The sequence below is a fragment of the Eptatretus burgeri genome, chromosome 15 (genome assembly GCF_056783735.1).
Source record: "Eptatretus burgeri isolate ZD-2024b chromosome 15, Ebu_testis_v1, whole genome shotgun sequence".
NCBI lineage: Eukaryota > Metazoa > Chordata > Myxini > Myxiniformes > Myxinidae > Eptatretus > Eptatretus burgeri.
This window is the reverse complement of record NC_140975.1, coordinates 13,651,637-13,673,492: the sequence shown is the minus strand read 5'-3', so window position 1 is coordinate 13,673,492 and position 21,856 is coordinate 13,651,637. Positions and strand designations below refer to the sequence as shown.

The 21,856-nt window shown below is 39.9% G+C and overlaps 2 protein-coding genes across 2 annotated transcripts in view; both read left to right on the top strand.

Annotated features, from left to right (window-relative positions):
- Window positions 1-21,856, top strand: part of LOC147011559 (uncharacterized) — a 97,732-nt gene that overhangs the window by 35,950 nt on the left and 39,926 nt on the right. The window lies entirely within an intron of this gene.
- On the top strand, window positions 1,761-21,113 carry LOC147011560 (CD276 antigen-like). Its single transcript, XM_085857043.1, has 5 exons — window positions 1,761-2,150; window positions 10,793-11,239; window positions 16,186-16,611; window positions 20,716-20,753; window positions 20,929-21,113. Exons 1-5 carry the CDS (start codon window positions 2,093-2,095, stop codon window positions 21,010-21,012), a joined length of 1,053 nt encoding a protein of 350 aa, XP_085713169.1. The 5' UTR covers window positions 1,761-2,092; the 3' UTR covers window positions 21,013-21,113.

Here is a 21,856-nt window from a genome sequence, read left to right as displayed (position 1 = left end):
TTTTTCATGGTTACTCTGTAGAACGATTCTCATCGGAATCTCTCGTAGGCAGATATTCCTGAAGGAGTCGCTCCTGGTGGATAGCAGCTCTGTTCACCTCAGTGTGACCTTAAAGAAGTCACACGTGGTCACCTTTTGTCAAGATACGGGTCACCCTGCAGGTGACATTGGTTTATTTTGTTTGTTTGTTTGTTTTTTAAGATAAGAAATAGAGTGATTGGTTGGGAGTGATGGGGGACGTTAGGAAAGTGGGTAAGATAGAAATTGAAGGTAGTGGGGAGAAAAAACAAATAAACACGATTGTACAATGAGGGGAACCGGTAGGCCTCAAGCCTCAAGGGTAGGCCTCAAGCACCCGGTCAGACAAGGTCGACAAAATCTCACAAAATAGCATGATTTTTGAAACAAAACCGAACAAGGAACACACAGTAACATGTAGCTGAGAAAATAAACAGTTAAAACGGGACAGATAACGACCAGAAACTTAACTTTGAGATCATCAACAGAGAGCCCCGAAGGAGACCTGTCAACACTCCAAACCCAGAACCGAAAGATGGTGGTGCCGTCTTCCCACCATCGTGGGATGAAGGGGGGGGAGGGGGCATATATTTATTTGTCTGTCCGTGACCTGACCATGGGTACCCCCATCACGTATGTAAAATTTTGCATGGATTGGCCCAGCTGTTTTCTTTTGATCATTTTCAGACGGACACACACATACAGAGAAATTCCTTGAAGGGGTGTGGGGGATTTTGTAGGGTGCGGTAACTTGAAACCTTGAACAGACTGTGAAGTAACAACACCCACAATTTGGGGAGTCTCACTGCTGCAGTTCAGCCTTTAAAGAATAACAAACAAATGCACAAAGAAACACAAAAACAAACACTTTGAAAAGATTTTAACCTGAACAATCCTACTTATTCCTCCACCTCGATGTTACAGGCCATTGGTGCATGATCTTCAGAAGTGAAGAGTTGTTGTGCGTGAATATACCATTTCCCTTAAATGCAACATCCCATTTTTGGTCAATGTCCTTTCACAAGAGTGTCCCCATCTCATAAAACCATCTGCCATTTCCTCCATATGTTGTGAAACTCAAGGGCAGAATGTCGAGAAAAAACGGACACGACACGAGCAAAAGGCCATTTTGTACAGTCACTCCCGAGCGTCACGTTTTCATTCGTTTAGGAGGACTGTGGGGGTTGGGGTGAAGGGTTTTTTTTGATAACGCAGGTTAAGCTCGAAACAAAAGAAGTAAAACTCACCTTATCAGAAGAAGAAAGGCACAAGTACATTGGAGGCTCAGAAGACAGCATAAAACGGTCGAGAAAGATGGTGCATGTGGTATTACCAACAAAAGATGGCAGTGCCGTGTGATCCCCCTTATGAAGGATGGCAGCACTGTGTGATCCCCCGAATGAAAGATGGTGGTGCTGTGTGATCCCCCTCATGAAAGATGGTGGTGCTGTGTGATCTCCCAGATGAAAGATGGTGGTGCTGTGTGATCCCCCGATTGAAAAATGGTGGTGCTGTGTGATCCCCCGAATGAAACATGGTGGTGCCATATGTCTAAAGCAGGAAAAAGTTGGCAACAGAAAGGTATTGAAACTCACAGTCGTTTGTGCAGATAACAATGTTATGAAAATGCAAATTCAAAACTGTTGAGAAAAGCAGAAACGTGCGGTTCGTGTGGCGTACGTTCTGTCGGTTCAGATGAAACCCAAGTCATAACCCTTGTGTTTGGTAAAACTGCAGTTCTGTTACAAAACCTTCAGATGAAAAATGTTCTCAAATTTTAAAATGTGGAACTGCATAAATAATTTATCCAGGGTGAGTTATCCAGCACGAGTTTTCGTGCAGATGAGGAAGCGATTTTGTGTTTGGAAAGACATTCGATATAAAACATTTGGGGCGTTCAGTTGGTAACGGCTGTGTCTGGGGGAGAGATCATCTGATGGTATTTGGTGAGGTAGATACAAGTATTGGAAGATTGATTCGAGTCCTTCGTGCTGAGGTATTGATCTCTCACAACTCGGTGCCATCATTTAATATAACCAGCACATTGACTTGAAGATCCTTGCTCTGATGAGACATGTTTACCTTCTCTCTCTCCGTTTCATTCCTCATGTTCTTCGGCTTCTACTGCACAGGTAAGTTGTTCGGTGAACGTTCTGTTTCAATCCTTCCGACACCTGTGCGATTAGTGTTTGTGAGTTCCATATCTGCCTTCCTTGTTGGAATTTTTTTAAGACAGGAAAATCATATTAAAAAAACAAATAATCATTACTCATCATGGCCATGAATTAGTTACTTTACCTGTGCTCTCACTTGCCCTTCATAAACAGGTGACGAACTATCTACATATTACGGGGGGAAACATCATTCATCTTCCCTCCTTATATCTGACATATTTATTTGTCTCTCCTTCTTTAAATTTCGATGTGTATTTCAGTTAAAATTTAACCTCTGGCTTACTTTTTATCCCCAATTTGTCGACCTCATCTCTTGTCATCCCCAGTTCTGTCCCATGATCTTTATTACCCCATTAACCTTTCCTTAATCAAGAAAGGGTTCTGTCTTCAATCTCTTTCTTCCCTCCAGGTCTTCAAGGCAGCTGTTCACCACCATCTCAGATCATCCCCCATCCAAAACGATGATTGTTCTTCATCTGTTAAACCCCTCTCCCCCCCAATCACCCTCTCACCCCTACAATTTTGCTTCTGTGTCTATCTTGTCCACCCCCTACATTCTCCCCAACCCCTCATCGTTACCCACATCCCTTGTTGGTCCATATCCGTCTAGTTTGGCCCTCAGACCTGCTGTTGTCATTTCCCCCTTCTCCTCTTGCTGTTCCTTTTGTTCTGTTGCGTCCTGATCCATTCTATATTCTCGCTCTTCCATGAGCCTTGACTGTGTACACATAAAGTTAAACATTTTACCTGCGAGTTTCACTGATTCCTTCATTCCTCTTATCCTGTTCATTCATTATCTTGATGTTAGTACCACTGTCAGTTCCACCTTAACTGTTCCATGAGCCCCACTCCTGGAAAGAAATGAAGTTACAGTCTGTAAAAGACACGCCTTTCCACTGGTAAAAGCAATGTCTGCTGCGACACTGCCACCCGCAGTACGAGTTATCTGACATATCATTAGCAGCCATTTATTGGCAAATCACCAATCCACTGCTTTGGGAAAGTAATCACTCCACAGAAGTCTTTCGTAAACACTGCTCATCCTTTATATTGAAAGATTCATTTTTATATAAAAGGGTAAAAAAAAATCAAACATAAAGGTAAGGTTGCGTACTTCTGCCCAAGACAAAAGTACATGGTGAAACAAAGCTTGTCCAACTCATAAACCTGCACTTACCCTTCGCGCTAAAGCTCATGGTCATACAAAAACACATGCCCCCAAACCCATGATTCCCTATGTGTAAAAACAACGAGATATATATATATATATATATATATATATATATATATATATATATATATATATATATATATATATATATATATATATATATATATATATATATATATATATATATCGTACATATATGTATTTCTGTGTACATATGTTTTCACTTCATGGCCAAAAGTATGTGGACACCTGCTGATCCAACATCTCATTCCAAAATCATGGGCATTAATATGGAGTTGATCTGCTTTGCTGCAATAACAGCCTCCACTCTTCAGGGAAGGCTTTCCACGAGATGTTGGAACATTGCTGCGGGGATTTGCTTCCATTCCACCACAACAGCATTGGTGAGGTCAGGCACTTATGTTGGGCGATTATGTCTGACTCGCTGTCAGCGTTCCAATTCATCCCAAAGGTGTTCGATGGGGTTGAGGTCAGGGCTCTGTGCAGGCCGGTCAAGTTCTTCCACACCAATCTCGAGAAACCATTTCTGTTTGGACCTCAGTTTGCGCATGGGGGCATTGTAATGCTGAAACAGGAAAGGGCCTTCTCCAAACTGTTGCCACAAAGTTGGAAGCGCAGAATCATCGAGAATGTCATTGTATGGTGCAGCATTAAGATTTCCCTTCACTGGAAATACGGGGCCTCACTCGAACCATGAAAAATATCCCCAGACCATTATTCCTCCTTCACCAAACTTTACGGTTGGCAGTTTGCATTCGGGCAGGTAGTGATCACTCCAGAGAACGCGTTTCCACTGCTTCAGAGTCCAATGGTGGTGAGCTTTACACCACTCCAGCTGATGCTTGACATTGCACATGGGGATTTTAGGCTTGTGCACGCCTGCTCAGCCATGGAAACCCTTTTCATTTCAGGAAGCTCTCGATGAATAGTGCTTGTGCTGACGTTGCTTTCAGAGACAGTTTGGAACTCGGTAGTGAGTGTTGCAAACGACGACAGACGGTTTTTTTCGCGCCACGTGCATCAGCATTCGACGGTCCCATTCTGTGAGCTTGTGTGGCCTTACATTTCGCGGCTGAATTGTTGCTCCGAGACGTTTCCACTGTACAATAACAGCACTTGCAGTTAACAGGGGCAGCTTGACCAGGGCAGAAATTTGACAAACTGACTTGTTAGAAAGGTGGCATCCGATGATGATGCCATGTTGAAAGTCACTGAGCTCCTCAGTATGGCCCATTCCACTGCCAATGTTTGTCAATGGAGATTGCTTGGCTGTGTGCTTGATTTTATACATCTGTCAGCAATAGGTGTGGCTGAAATAGCCAAATCCACTCATTTGAAGTGGTGTTCGCATGCTTTTGGCCATGTGGTGTGTGTGTGTGTGTGTGTGTGTGTGTGTGTGTGTGTGTGTGTGTGTGTGTGTGTGTGTGTGTGTATATATATATATATATATATATATGTATATATATATATATATATATATATATATATATATATATTCATATTCTCATATATATATATATATATATATATATATATATATATATATATATATATATATATATATATATATATATATATATATATATATATATATATATATATATATATATATATATATATATATATATATATATATATATATATATATATATATATATATATATATATATATATATATATATATATATATATATATATATATATATATATATATATATATATATATATATATATATATATATATATATATATATATATATATATATATATATATATATATATATATATATATATATATATATATATATATATATATATATATATATATATATATATATATATATATATATATATATATATATATATATATATATCTGCATGTACATATATATATATATATATATATATATATATATATATATATATATATATATATATATATATTACGTATACATATATACGTATACATATGTATATATATATATATATATATATATATATATATATATATATATATATATATATCTGCATGTACATGTATATATATAACACATGTCTCATAACCATCCCTTCCAGTTCCAGTCGATGCATTGAAATCCCCAAGACGAGAAGTATCTCTCGCCTGGGGCACTGATCAACCACAGACTCAAGCGTGGCATAGAATGCATCCTTCACGGTGAGATCACTCGCCTCAGTCGGAGCAAATACAGAGACCAGGGAAATGACACCCAAGGAGTGTTGAATCCTTTGCCTGATAATACGCTCGTTTACCGGTGTTAACTCAATTATCATTGGAGTCCACTTATTGGACATAGCTGCAGCAACTCCTTGGGCATGGTCACCATCAGAGCGACCAGACAAATAGTAGGAGGAACCACCCGCCATGATCTCGCTGCAATACGGTCTCCGAACCTCAGAGAGTGCTGCAATGCCGATGTCCAAACGCTTGCACTCAGATGATAACAGATACAAGTGATCTTTCTCTCTTAAGGATAGGACATTCCAGGCACCCACCTGAATGAACCGCCTCAGGTTAACCCAAGGAGACCGCCGTCTGATGGACGACACCTCAGCACCACCCCAACAAACCCTCCCGCAATATGACCCGGGAATGCTACCCCATGGTTTCCCTCCTCTTATCAAAGATTGGGGGCCCTGAAGGCTTTGCCCAAATCCCATCATCCAGTGAGCTACCCTGCGAAGGGAAGCTGCACACGAGGTACTCCCACAGAGTGGATTTTCAGATTTTTTTATGCTTCGAGAATGTTATGTGGAATGAAGGGTTTTCCAGTGGCTGGAGTGCAAATCCTGCCACCAACCTCCTCATAATAAGTAACCCCAACTGCAGCAGGACGTCCTCAGACACAGTTGGGCACAAGATATGGATGGCCGTTGACTCATAAGGAGCTCCTCCGCCCTTTGACAGGTTTTGTTTTTAATCCTGCTGGGTGTAAATATCCAAACGCCCTCCACACCAGGAAACCTGGTGGGGGAGATGGTCCAGTTGCCGACAACCCGACCATGGAACAGGTTAGTACAGGTTTACATGTTACCTGCAGCAAGTCACAGATCTGATCTGGCCTGACCTGACGAGGAGATCGCCTGTAAGAAAAGGGTTTTTCAGCTGGTTTTCCTTCGGTGCATGAAGAAGATGGCACGGTTCTCGTATTTGTGCTGAGGCAAATTGGATTGTGTACTGAGCAAGACGCTGGCCATTGGCTCTTTGTTGGGTTGATGAGAAAAGGACCCCGGAGCCTCGTGTATGTCAAACAGCGGGTCGGTGCGGACGATCGACGTACGAAGCAGCTGCACAGGATCTCTGAGTCTTGGTGTTGAATAGCGCTCATGAATTGCGTGACGTATGTTTTTCCCGCTGTTTGAGAGCGCCTTGGCACCATTTTTTGGTGGCATCTGCACGTGCAGGATGAAGCACCTCGATTCCAAGTTTGACAAAGTCTATCTCTGGACCAAGCAAAGTGCCAGCATAAAGGAAGGATTTTCTTTTGTTTTGTTTTCCCCTTGTCCATATTTAAGTCTTTGTGTTGAGACACCTCAACTTTAGGAATTAGTTCTTTCATGTTATTATTATTATATTCTGAATTATTGTCCCTTGTAAATATTTGTCTATTTTCATTAAAACTCATGTTTATTTTAAGTTGATGTGGACTCAATCAATGTGTTCTCAATTCGAGGTAAAATGGAATTTTTTCAACACTTCAAGTACAATAGGTGATGGAAGAATTTACCTTCAATATTGATCATTATTTGAAGTGCGCGACCATGCATTTATTTTGGAGATAAAGACAACGTGATTTCGATCACACTGGCATTCTCCTTCCACCTCCCCTGGATGTGCTGTGAAGGCTGAAATCGAGATTTTATCTCTTCTTTCATTTAAAACTTTCTTTTAAATATCTTCTTTTCATTAAAAATAGTTTATTGCTTGCTTTTCGCTAAACTTTGTTCAATTAGAGTTCTGATGATTTTAGATATAACCATAAATTATATTTGGAGACATGGGCCAAGTAAAAACACTGCGCACAGAATACTTCCTCATTTCCATGGCGCGACTGTGCTCTTCAAGGCACTTCCAAATTTTACAGAATGGATGGAAGGATAGTGAGCTTCCCTTTCTGAAGAGATAAAGTGAATATACTGTGTTGGAAATACTGATGTCTTGTAAAACTTCCACAATAGGGACCCTGATGAGAGTTCAAACCAGAGAAAGACTTCCATGTACAGTGCTTCTCCGGACCCACATCCTTATCGGCTTACCCATGAGATGTGCTTTGTGCAAGAATAAGTTGAGCCACTTAATGTGCCTTGTTGCATGTGTCCTGCAAAACCTTGAGATGTGCCTTGCTCAAGAATACTTCTCTAAAATGAGTATAAATCCGGGGGTGACTGAAGATAGGCAGAGCGGATTGTTATATTCGCTCTCGCATTCTGTTTGACTTGTTTGATTGTCTGATTAATTGGTGGTTGTTTAATTGTTAGTTCAATTGCGTTTGATTATTTGGTTGTTTAACAAATTGTTGTTTCATCGATTATCTGTTTGTTTAATAGATTGATGATAAAAAGAAATTATAGACCTGCTCTTGACTCTTGTGCTGTGTGTGAAGATATATTATCTTTGCTGCTATTACGCCATTAAATTTGCTGATGATTGTGTCTCTCCAAGTCGAAGCATTGTAATTCAAGGTCCAGGGTTCGAACCCCGACAGTGCTTCATACATGCTCCTCTCATATTTCCCCCAAACACCTGAAGCACCCCCACCTGCTCCTCCTACACTCTCATCGCCTCTCTTCTATCTCATACCATCCTTTCTTCTCTTCCTTTTTCAGTTTTAAAATTTCAAAGTTATCTCTCCCTACACGTTCCACAGCCTTACATACATGGAACATAATGTATCGATTTTCCCAAAACAGGTGAGGCCATATTTTCAAATCTTTGCAAATCGCTGATGCCATTAAATTGTCACTGCTGAACATAAGAGTGAATCTCGTTCTTCATCAACACTTGTAGGCGATGAACACCTTCCAAGGATGTATGTGGTTTTGGTCTCTGAACATCAATATATTGATATATGTATATATTTACTGTATATATATTTACTGTATATATCTTATATATATATATATATATATATATATATATATATATATATATATATATATATATATATATATATATATATATATATATATATATATATATATATATATATATATGTATATATATATACATATATCAATATATTGATGTTCAGAGACCAAAACCACATACATCCTTGGAAGGTGTTCATCGCCTACAAGTGTTGATGAAGAACGAGATTCACTCTTATGTTCAGCAGTGACAATTTAATGGCATCAGCGATTGTATATATACTGTATATATATATATATATATATATATATATATATATATATATATATATATATATATATATATATATATATAAATATACTGTATATATCATATATATATATATATATATATATATATATATATATATATATATATATATATATATATATATATATATATATATATTGTTATGGATTTCAGAATCTGGTCTGATGAATGCATCCACACTTCCAGGTCCTCAGACAGTTATTTCCTGAAATGCATGTACAGATTAACCCCATCCCCATGTCTAATGGCATTTTAAATGTGATGCATTGAGAAGGGTAAAGAATAGATCCCCTCTCTTATGGGAAGCCTTTTTTTTCTTTACGACAGACACATTTATGCACACATTTCTTTCATGAGCGCCGACCCCCGTCCTTTTTCGAGCACAGGAGTTGTCATGGTAATGGTGCGCAAGTGGGACTCTGCTCCCGCCGAGACGGGTCGCAGATATTAAAAGAATTGGAGGTCCATACAGAGCGAGAAGAGAAGCGAGAAAGAAGTCGGCAAGCGAGCCAAAAAGAAAGCGAGAGTTGAAGCGCGCGAGGGAAGAAGCGAGCCAGAGAGGAAGCGCGTGAGCGTGCAAGCAAAGAAGTGAGCGAGTGAGCGTGTGTGTGTCTGACCAGCTCCAACAACGAGACAATTCGTCTTTCCCAGTGCTTGAGCAAGCGAGTGTATGGTGTGCGTGCGGATGTGAGGAGCACCAACAACGAGTGAGGCACGGATTGGTCACCAACGAGTGAGGCGCTGGTCATTCATCAAAAGACCGTGTGGGTCACTGGACGTCACCAGTTTCGTGAAGTGTGAGGAGCTGCCCGTGTTGCAGCACCAGGGTGTAAACCCACGACAAACTATCTCGGTGCCCCCACCCCCCCCCCCTCGACGTCGACTTGCATACAAGGCTGTTGGCGAGTGGGTGCACAGCAAGGCTGGGTGCTGGCGACGGACGGGACGCACACGCACACATTTCAGGACATTTTCACTTCATGGACGACTACTCTCTGGTGAGCGAGACGACTCTTCCCCCCCCCTCCCTGAATGATCTGCTGGGTACCCTTGTCTATGTTTACTTGTAAGTCAACTGTCGATAAGCATCTGCTCCCTGTCTCTTTCCTGTCATTGTGATTGATTTTGCCTGAGTAATTATTCATTTCGATTGCTTTGAAATTTATTCATTTATTTACCTCAAAAAATAAAAAGTTCGTTTTATTTATTTATTTTATTATTAATAAATCATTTGTCGACTTCCAACCTGTCTGTGTTTGTCCTTTCCTTCCATTGGTCTAGCATTGTCCGAACCGAGATTGACTGGGAGGTAATTACCACAGATTTGACCAAAAATCGTCGGCACACACCGGGGGTTAAAACGCTCAGCCGCCCTAATTAAAATATAATCGAGATAACATTGGTGTTTTGCTGAGGGTGTGCTCCCCGCTCAGGTAACCACATGACCTGTAATAATTAGATGGTGGACACTGGAACTCGTGGTTAAATGGGTGGCGTTTGTGGTTCTAAAAAACCCTCCGTACCACACCGTTAATTGTGAGCGGTGGCCCCATGTCCAGCTCTTCCGAGGACAACCGGGGATTAATCCCCCTGAGTGACAAGCTGGTGTCTCGTTACCTGTGGCGTCAACAATATATTTCTATATATATATATATATATATATATATATATATATATATATATATATATATATATATATATATATATATATATATATATATATATATATATATATATATAGATATATCCTTCAGGGTGTGTGGTTAAAACAACATCACAATGACGGACAGCAGTCGGGAACAAGCATGAAGGGAACATTTATTATTTTTATGTAATATATATTAACTTTTCGAGATTTTCACGAATAACGGTGAAAGATATATCCATTAATTAATTAATAATGTACATTTCTGAACGGGATTTTTAAACAGATTATTTTTAATCTCTAAGTTCCATTGTGGTTTGGTAAACTTCGACCTTTTTATTCTGCAGGAGCAGAGAATCTGGACACGGGTAACTGTGCTATTGAAGAAAAGGGACCGAGACGTTTGGAAGTTTGTGTGGAGCGGTCGGTGATCGGGGTTCGAGGAGGTTCTGTAACCATTCCCTGCTCGTTCACTTATCAAAACACCACCACGTGGAGGATTAAAGATCTTACTTTTGTTATTTTCAAACATTACTACAAGAAGAACCGGGAACTTATAACAGGTTATCAAAATGATGGGGGAATTGACAAGGTGAAGATGTTCCAAGGGAGAGTGGAAAGAACGGAAAAACCGGAACAAGAATTGTGGTCCATGAAGATCAATAATCTGAGGGTTCGGGATGAGGGCACGTATGTTTGTCGCTTCATGTATAACGAGAGTAATGATGGAAAAACTTGGAGAAGCTCTGGAATTGAGGTGAGGAAGGGAAAAAGAACTGAGCTTCGTGTCGATGGTGAGTAAATATTATATTATTTTATATACAAGATACTACATATATATATATATATATATATATATACTTATTTTTTTGTATTCACAGACTAGTCCAGTCACGGACTAAATAGTCCTCCTCATCGAGGCAGGCCTTAAATAAAGCTAATTAAAAGAGAGAATGTAAAGTGAGGAGTGAAAATGAGTGAGTAAGAAAAGTGTGTGATGTTTGATTGGAAGAAAGAGATGTTTAACCTCGCCCGGTAGTTATAGTTTGAGTGAGACAGAAAGTAAGACCAGAAATCCTGACAGGGAGAGTGTAAGATGGTTCCGAGCAACAGTTTAACGCACCTGTCAGATCGGTAGTACTACCTACCCTGAGCGGTGGCTGTCTACAACCGACTACCTAAAAAACCGGTCGAACCGGATGGGTGTCTTTTCGGAGACACCATCTCCTGACTGGATGGCCGTTGGCCCCCGAAAGGAGCTCATCCGACATTTAGCAGGTGTTGTTTTAAGTCCTGCAGAGTGTCACAGTCACCCTCTCCACTGGGGAACCATTGAGGGTCATCAGTTTAGTCGCCGACTACCCGACCATGCGGAAGGTTGTAGTTACATGGTACCAGTGGCAGGTTGTAGTTACTTGGTACCAGTGGCAGGTTGTAGTTGCATGGTACCAGTGGCACATTGTAGTTACATGGTACCAGTGGCAGGTTGTAGTTACTTGGTACCAGTGGCAGGTTGTAGTTGCATGGTACCAGTGGCAGGTTGTAGTTACATGGTACCAGTGGCACGTTGTAGTTACATGGTACCAGTGGCAGGTTGTAGTTACATGGTACCAGTGGCAGGTTGTAGTTACATGGTACCAGTGGCACATTGTAGTTACATGGTACCAGTGGCAGGTTGTAGTTACATGGTACCAGTGGCACGTTGTAGTTACATAGTACCAGTGGCAGGTTGTAGTTACATGTTACCAGTGGCAGGTTGTAGTTACAGGGTACCAGTGGCAGGTTGTAGTTACATGGTACCAGCGGCAGGTTGTAGTTACATGGTACCAGAGGCAGATTGTAGTTACATGGTACCAGTGGCACGTTGTAGTTGCATGGTACCAGTGGCACGTTGTAGTTACATGGTACCAGTGGCACGTTGTAGTTACATGGTACCAGCGGCAGGTTGTAGTTACATGGTGCCAGTGGCAGGTTGTAGTTACATGGTACCAGTGGCAGGTTGTAGTTACATGGTACCAGTGGCAGGTTGTAGTTACACGGTACCAGTGGCAGGTTGCAATTACATGGTACCAGTGGCACGTTGTAGTTACATGGTACCAGTGGCACGTTGTAGTTACATGGTACCAGTGGCACGTTGTAGTTACATGGTACCAGTGGCACGTTGTTGTTGCATGGTAGCAGTGGCAGGTTGTAGTTACATGGTACCAGTGGCAGGTTGTAGTTACATGGTACCAGTGGCAGGTTGTAGTTACATGGTACCAGTGGCAGGTTTCAATTACATGGTACCAGTGGCACGTTGTAGTTACATGGTACCAGTGGCACGTTGTAGTTACATGGTACCAGTGGCACGTTGTAGTTACATGGTACCAGTGGCACGTTGTAGTTACATGGTACCAGTGGCACGTTGTAGTTACATGGTACCAGTGGCACGTTGTTGTTGCATGGTAGCAGTGGCAGGTTGTAGTTACATGGTACCAGTGGCAGGTTGTAGTTACATGGTACCAGTGGCAGGTTGTAGTTACATGGTACCAGTGCCAGTGATGAAACCTGACTGACCTGAAAATAAAGTACTAAACATGGAGCATCATGTAACTTCTGATAGAAACTTTCAGTGGTTATTCATTCTGTACAGACGATGTAACCGTGTACACCACAGTGTGTGTAGATATATTAACCTCCCCCGTCCCCCACCCACTCCCCGACTCACTACACTCTATCAACTAAGGGTTCGACAGGATGAGGTTTTAGATCTTGTCGGGTTTGTTTCCCCAATTATAGCTCCAAATTTTAATGGTACCACAGAATTTATGAAACACCTTATCATTTCGTATGCAGCCTGAAACTGCGAGTAACTTCATTGCTGGGAACACGGCAGTAAGGCTGATGCAGTGCCCCCCCCCCCTGTTTCCAACAAGCTGGTACATATTTTGCCGACCTCGGAAGGATGACAGCTCGAGTCAACCCACCTGGTGTTAATTCAACAAAAAGACAGGGGCTCGAACTCAAGACCTTAAGATTATAAATCCACCACCTTAACCGTTAAACCAACGCCAGACTTAAAGGTGGAATATGAGGGAAGGAGCAGGGTAAGGAGACAGGGTAAAGAAAAATTCCGTCATTTTGATGTAAAAAATAAATGGATGAATGCAAAAGTGAAGGACAACGGGGCAGCAGAATGTCTTCGTGGGGACAGAAGGGATGGGAATATTGGGCGGACATGAAGGGAACAAAAGAGACAATTGCATGATATATATATATATATATATATATATATATATATATATATATATATATATATATATATATATATATATATATATATATATAAATATATATATATATATATATATAAATGAGTACCAGTATACTGGGCCGGTGTATACCCCGGTTAAAATAGGTGTACCTTATCCCTGTGTCGTAAGAGGCGACCAGGGTTGCGTCAGGAAGGGCATCCGGCGTAAAACATGTGCCAAATCACTATGCGGATCATACGGATGATCCGCTGTGGCGACCCCCAAACGGGAGCAGCCGAAAAAAGAAGAAGAAGAAGATATATCGTTGAGGGGGTGGGGATAGATGGGGGCGGGGGGGTTTCCCCGTGAAAACACCCCTCAAAATATTTCACTGGATGGTGACGTCATTGGCATCCAGATCGGTAAAAAGAGTGAAACAAATCAGAAAAAACATTTTATAACAACAAAAAATCATGTAGGGATGGAATCCCTAAAAAAACAACCAAACAAATTGAGGAAGGAATGACAAGGAATGAAAGACACCACGATACAACACCACAATCCTTGTACAGATTACCATCACGACATTTATGGACATTTTTCTGTCTCGATCCCACAACAAATAAAACACACAACAACACTAACCCATACTAAACATCTCCAACTACCTCTAACATTGACATCTTCATACAATTGTTACTCTTACCACCTCCAATAAAATAGTCAAAAGAGGTCGTGATGGTTATCCATAAAAGGATTGTGGTGTCGTGTTGTGGTGACATTCCTACTTTGTTATTTATTCCTTATCTTTCCTTCCTACCTTGTTTGATTATTCTTGGGGATTCTATCCCCACATATTTTTTCATTTTTTTCAATGTTTTTTTTTATTACTTTTGTCAATAAATGTCCTTTGGATGTCCTATTTCGTCTTCCATCATGTACGTTGAAGATTCTGCCATGGTTTCTTCGAAAAGGGTAGGCCATTGTGTGCCAACACCCCATCGGAATTTTTTCCTTTGGCATGAGTTGTGCATGAGTTCGGCCTTTACATAGAGGATATGGCATAGATATGAAGGGCCAAATTGCAATTTACCTGTACCATAATTATACCTTGTGATTGAGGGAAAAACAAGCCCAAATGAGCTAATGTCCTCCTCTTCTTGATGATGACGTCATAAAAACTAATATGACGTCATTGTGATGTATCAGGTTTGCGATAAATTATCTGTGCTAATGCCCGGCTTGATTCCCGCAAACAAAATTCAAACAGCTTGCCGAGTTTCGGAGATAATGGTATAGGCGATTTCCATTAGCGGCAATATTATGACGTCAACTTTTTTTCTGGGAAGAATTTACAAAATCGGAGAGATAGTTACTGCGTGCGCGTGGGATTTCTGCATATACATGGCAAGTTTCACGAAGATCCGATGAAAACTCTGGGTTGTGAAACAAAAAATGTCAAAAAATAGGAATGACGTCATAAGAATTGATATGACGTCATAATGATGTATCATATGTGCGGTAATTCATCTCTGCAAATGCTCTGTTCGATTCCCGCAAACAGAATTCAAAAAGCTTGCCGAGTTTTGGAGATAATTTTTGGGCGATTTCCATTAGCGGAGATATTTTGACGTCATAACTTTTTTTCTTGTACGAATTTTCAAAATCGGAGATGGTTACTGTCTGCGCAGGGTATTTTTACATATGTACGCCAAGTTTCAGGAAGTTTCGATGAAAACTGTAGGCTGTGAAACAAAAAAGTCCACAAGAAGAAGATGAAGAACAACAACTTGAGTCAGACTTCGAGATCCTCCACGAGGATCTAAAAAAGTTCATAAGAAGAAGAAGAAGAAGAAGAAGAATAAGAAGAAGAAGAAGAAGAAGAAGAAGAAGAAGAAGAAGAAGAAGAAGTAGAAGAAGAAGAAGAAGAAGAAGGAGAAGTAGAAGAAGAAGACGAAAAAGAAGAAGAACTACAACAACATGAGTTAGACTTCGAGATCCTCCACGAGGATCTAAAAAAGTACAGAAGAAGAAGAAGAAGAAGAAGTAGAAGAAGAAGAAGAAGAAGAAGAAGAAGAAGAACTACAACAACGTGAGTTTGACTTCGAGATCCTCCACGAGGATCTAAAAATTGAGTGGTTTTTCATTTTGAATATATTTTAACCCCTAAAACGATGAAAAATTGCTTATTTAGCTCAGGTAGAGTCGCAAAAGAAAGGTATGATCATTCTCGGACATTATTATCATCTTTGCCTTGTGCATCTGCTCTACACACAAGGAACAGGCTGAGTAGTTTTGCTCACTAACCCGAATTCGTATAGAACCAACCAAGCACCATAAAAAGGCTTTCGAGCCAGTCATGCCAGTACTGTGTCTCCGTACACAAACCACCACGAATACGAATATACACCAAACTAAATGTGTTAGTTATAGAATATACATCATGCAGTAAACAATAATTATGTGATACTTGATAAGCTTTTTTCTTTGGTTGTGATTCCGTACAGTGTGTCCAAAGATCCTCAACATCTCAAAGGAGTTTAATAACTCCAGTAATTCCTGGAGGGTGGTTTGTGAGGCCGAGGCCAAGCCGAAACCAAGCATCACCTGGTTGAACCCAAATGGACTCCCCATCAATGGAACCAAGATCACATCGAGTACAAATAGGCAAAGTGAATTTCCTCACAACATCAGTGTCTATAACATCATCAGTGTCTTTAACATCACAGAAGAAAACCCAGAAGGGAAATACACCTGCCTTGTGGAGAACAAGTACGACAAGGCACAGGACCATGTGATTCATTTGATCACTCCAGGCAATGGTAGTTCACAATGGATTGTGGTTGGATGTTCAATTGCCTTGATCTTGGTTCTTCTTCTACTCTTTGCTGTGGGTTTGCGAATTTACAGGAAAAAGCGAAACCACAGTGAAGGTAAGAACATCTCCACACGAACTGCACACCTCAACTCTTTTTTTTTTATTCCAGCTTCTCCCATCTATCTTACTGTCTTCAGAGGCTGTTTTGTCTGTCTATTCCCTCCAGGGCTTCAAGGAAGCAATGCACCACTATGTTGTGTCTTCACCCATCTTGACCCATGATCATTATTTCCTCCCACTGAACCTTCCGAACCCAACCCTCAATTACTTACTCGTTTCAGTGTTTCCTCCCCTCCTCCCTTTCTTCTTTTTCTGTTCATTCATTCCCTTGATGTTTGTCCCACTGTAAATTACACCTTTCTCTTCCACGAGGCTCGCTCCTGTAAAGAAAAATAATAACAAGAAAGATGTCGTGCACAGCACGATACTTGTGAAATCCAAACAAAAATAATACTTTCTATGGAAATTTGATAATTTGGAAAATTTGACCTTTCAAGTGTTTTACATGATTGAATGTTCTTACCAAATTTGGTTGATGCATTTTATAATCACCACCTAAGGGTGTTTTGAATGTTTCGGATGGCCTTGACCTTGACCTCCGAATAATTTTTACCAAAAATTTCTCATATACACCACACATGTGTACAAATGAGCTGGTAAGTTTCTGTGTAAGTGAGTAAGTGTGTAAGTTGAAAAATTATTTTGGTATGGTCATAATAAGTTAACAAAAACATCCTTTTTCTTATAATGGGTGAGATTTTTGTCATGGAAACGGGTGACATGTCAAAATTGCAAAATGTATCATTTTGATGTTGATTGAACCAATTCAGTGACCCAATATGCAAACCCTTTTCAAATTTCAAGTCAATTGGAAGAAAATGATGATTTCATGTGACGTTGTCCTTTGACCTTTTGACCTCAAAAATTAATTACTCGCTTTAGATTGGTGAATATTGTTCATTTTGTGTGATATAATAATTATTGTAATCATAATAAAATACATAATTTGGTGTCTGTCTGTCTGTCTGTCTGTGTGACCTCAATACATTCGGTTGTTAGAATAAACAATCTCAACCAAACTTAACAGGATGAATCAAGGTCCCACGATGGAGGTTGTAGCAACTTCACTTGCCATCCTACCAACGCCTAACTTTCTCCAACAGAAAATATGGGTTTCACAACGAATTATAATTTCACAAATATAGGATGCAACCAACATTTTATGATTGAAGAGATTGTCACGTTACTCAACACTGTGATTTCCTTTCTTCACCTGTACACATGATCAGGCACAGAATACAGACAGGCAAGTGAAGTAATATCACACCCACTCGCGACTATGACTACTCACCTCTTCCTTCCATGAATGTCTCCTCCTTCCTTGATGCGCTTGATACACTTTGGTACATTATGGGTGATGAAGGTTGTGGTCAATTTTCAGAGAAAGTGTTTCTGTAGTTTTAGAGAATAGAGTAAAGACATATTTTGGGGGGAGGAGTGAAAAACAAACAACCCTTCGACACGTTTGACGAGCGAAGATTTTGATGCGGTCAATAAACCTTTGTAAGACATCAGATATGAAGTTTCTGGTCAAGTTTCATCAAAATCGTGTGTTAGGTTCAAGCGATAATGACATGGTTATGGACAGACACACACACTCACTCACTCACTGACCGACGGATACTGCTCGATTGTTTAAGCTCACCAGACTCAAGTCCAGATGACCTAAAATTGATTTGTATTGTTGTGGGAATGATCTTGAAGGGTTAATAAAACTGTTTAGTTGAACAATAGTTATTTCTTCGTATTTGTTGCGATAAGCGTGACGTCCTGTTTGTGTAATAGATATGCGTTGTGAATGTACAGTGATGAGAGCTTTGCAGCTCAAACCATGACAATGTGCAAGTGCAGCGAATCTGCATTAAACATCCAGCCATAAGCCCGACCACAAGAGATTATATATATATATATATATATATATATATATATATATATATATATATATATATATATATATATATTCTTCTTCTTCTTTCGGCTGCTCCCGTGAGGGGTCGCCACAGCGGATCATCCGTATGATCCGCATAGTGATTTGGATGCCCTTGGATTTGGATTTGGACGCCGGATGCCCTTCCTGACGCAACCCTGGTCGCCTCTTACGACACAGGGATAAGGTACACCTATTTTAACCGGGGTATACACCGGCCCAGTATACTGGTACTCATTTCACCGACCTCGGAAGGATGACAGGCTGAGTCAACCCCCTGGTGTATTAATTCAGTGGTCCAACGGGGCTTGAACTCAGGACCTCTTGGATCCCAAGCCGCTGCCCTAACCACTGCGCCAACACCAGGCTCATATATATATATATATATATATATATATATATATATATATATATATATATATATATATATATATATATATATATATATATATATATATGTACAGTGTATATATAATATGTATATATGATGAATCTGCATTGAAGAAGTCTGCAGTGAGCGACACCATGAGAGAGCTCGTCTGGCATGGGGCATATCAGTTGACCTCACAAAAAGTTGATTAAGGGATGCTTGGTGATGCAGCTGATGTGGAGAGGCACAGTTGGGGACGCAGCTGATGTGGAGAGAAACAGTTGGGGACGCAGCTGATGTGGAGAGGCACAGTTGGGGATGCAGCTGATTTGGAGAGGCACAGTTGGGGACGCAGCTGATGTAGAGAGGCATAGTTGGGGACGCATCTGATGTGGAGAGGCACAGTTGGGGATGCAGCTGATGTGGAGAGGCACAGTTGTGGACGCAGCTGATGTAGAGAGGCACAGTTGGGGACGCAGCTGATGTGGAGAGGCACAGTTGGGGACGCAGCTGATGTGGAGAGGCACAGTTTGGGACGCAGCTGAGGTAGAGAGACACAGTTAGGAACGTAGCTTATGTGAAGAGGCACAGTTGGGGACGCAGCTGAGGTAGAGAGGGACAGTTGGGAACGTAGCTTATGTGGAGAGGCACAATTGGCGACGCAGCTTGTGTGGAGAGGCACAGTTGATGCAGCTTGTGTGGAGAGGCACAGTTGTTGATGTAGCTTGTGTGGAGAGGCACACTTGGTGATGCAGCTTTTGTGGAGAGGCACAGTAGGCGATGCAACTGCTTTTAAAGAGATAGATAGCCGTTTGGAGGACCAGCAGGAGGAAGGACGAGTCACCGTGTACCGGAGCTGTGAATAATATATCCCAAAAGCAACGATGGCTGTATACAAAAAAACAAACATTATTTATATAATTAAACAAACCAAACAAAAATTATTAATATAATTATACAAACCAAACAAAAATCATTAATAGAATTATACAAACCATAAAAAAATTATTAGTATAATTATACAAACCAACCAAAAATTATTTATATAATTATACAAACCAAACAAAAATTATTTATATAATTATACAAACCAAACAAAAATTATTTATATAATTATATAAACCAACCAAAAATTATTTATATAATTATACGAACCGAACAAAAATTATTTATATAATTATACAAACCGAACAAAAATTATTTATATAATTATACAAACCAAACAAAAATTATTTATGTAATTATACAAACCAAACAAAAATTATTTATGTAATTATACAAACCAAACAAAAATTAATTATATAATTATACAAACCAAACAAAAATTATCTATATAATTATATAAACCAAACAAAAATTATTTATATAATTATACAAACCAAACAAAAATTATTTATATAATTATACAAACCAAACAAAAATTATTTATATAATTATACAAACCAAACAAAAATTATTTATATAATTATACAAACCAAACAAAATTTTTTTATATAATTATACAAACCAAACAAAAATTATTTATATAATTATACAAACCAAACAAAAATTATTTATATAATTATATAAACCAAACAAAAATTATTTATGTAATTATACAAACCAAACAAAAATTATTGATATAATTATACAAACCAAACAAAAATTATTCTTTAATTATACAAACCAAACAAAAATTATTTATATAATTATACAAACCAAACAAAAATTATTTATATAATTATACAAACCAAACAAAAATTATTTACATTATTATACAAACCAAACAAAAATACACTAAATGTCTGTTTTTTCTTCCACAGGGAACTCGTCCCAACCGAATGTAGAACTTCATGAATCAGTGAGTCTGTTGAATTATTTAATTCAATTCCCCATTTATTCACTGATTTAATGATTCATTCACTGAACATAATTACGAGGACAGGTTGGTAATTTATAAAAATACAACTTTAAAGTAGGAGTACACACAATCATAAATAATTATCATCATTGATTGTTTATATTTTCTCCAACAGAGACAGAGAGAGGAGTCCTCGTACATGGCTCTGAAGAAGAAGAATCGTGATGAGGCCCAGACTCAGTTGTACGAGACCTTGTGATGTTGATCGGACATCACCACCTGTTCCCTTTCAATGAATACATCATAACTTGATGAATACATATTGTGTATCTTTATGAATTAACATTTCTTCAGAAGTAATTGGTTTGAATTTTTATAATCATTTGAAGATTTAGAGACATATCATTATATTACCGATGAGCAAATACCACCCCGTCGCTTCGCTGATCGGAACACTAGGTGACGGAGGGAGAGAGAAAGAGAGAGAGGAGGGTGAGGGAGCGAATAGGTAGGTAGGGATGAGGGCGTGAGGAGGGAGAGGTGGGGTGTGAGGAGGGAGAGGTGGGGTGTGAGGAGGGAGGTGTTGTGGAGCGAGGAGAGGGGAGGGGAGAGTGAGGACGATGGAGGGAAGGGGAGAATATGGAGGGAGAAGGAGGGAAGAGGGAGGAAGAAGGAGGCGAGGAAGTGGGGAGCTCGGAAAGGGGGGGGGAGAGAGAAACATTTTGCCACACGTCGTTATGAACTTCAGGAGGAAGGGGGTGTGAGCAAAGAGGATGGGGGATGAAGGAGGGGAAGGGGGAAAGGTAAGGGTGTTCTGGGCTTGCATTTGGTATTTGGACTTGAAGAGAAGGTAGGGATTTGACTTGCATTTGGGAGGTGGACTTGAGAGGAAATGGGGAGGATGGTGCTATCTGACGGAAATAGTACAGGACTGAATGAAATGGAGTACATTAAAACAGCATGTTTAAGAAGGACTGCGAAGCCATCTGTCACTTTCAAGCAGCACGTCCCATTTTTAAAGACATTATAACATGCGCTTCCCTTGACGTATGCGGACTCAAACTGCGGCTGCCACCCTGTTTAACCACTCTGGAACTGGATCT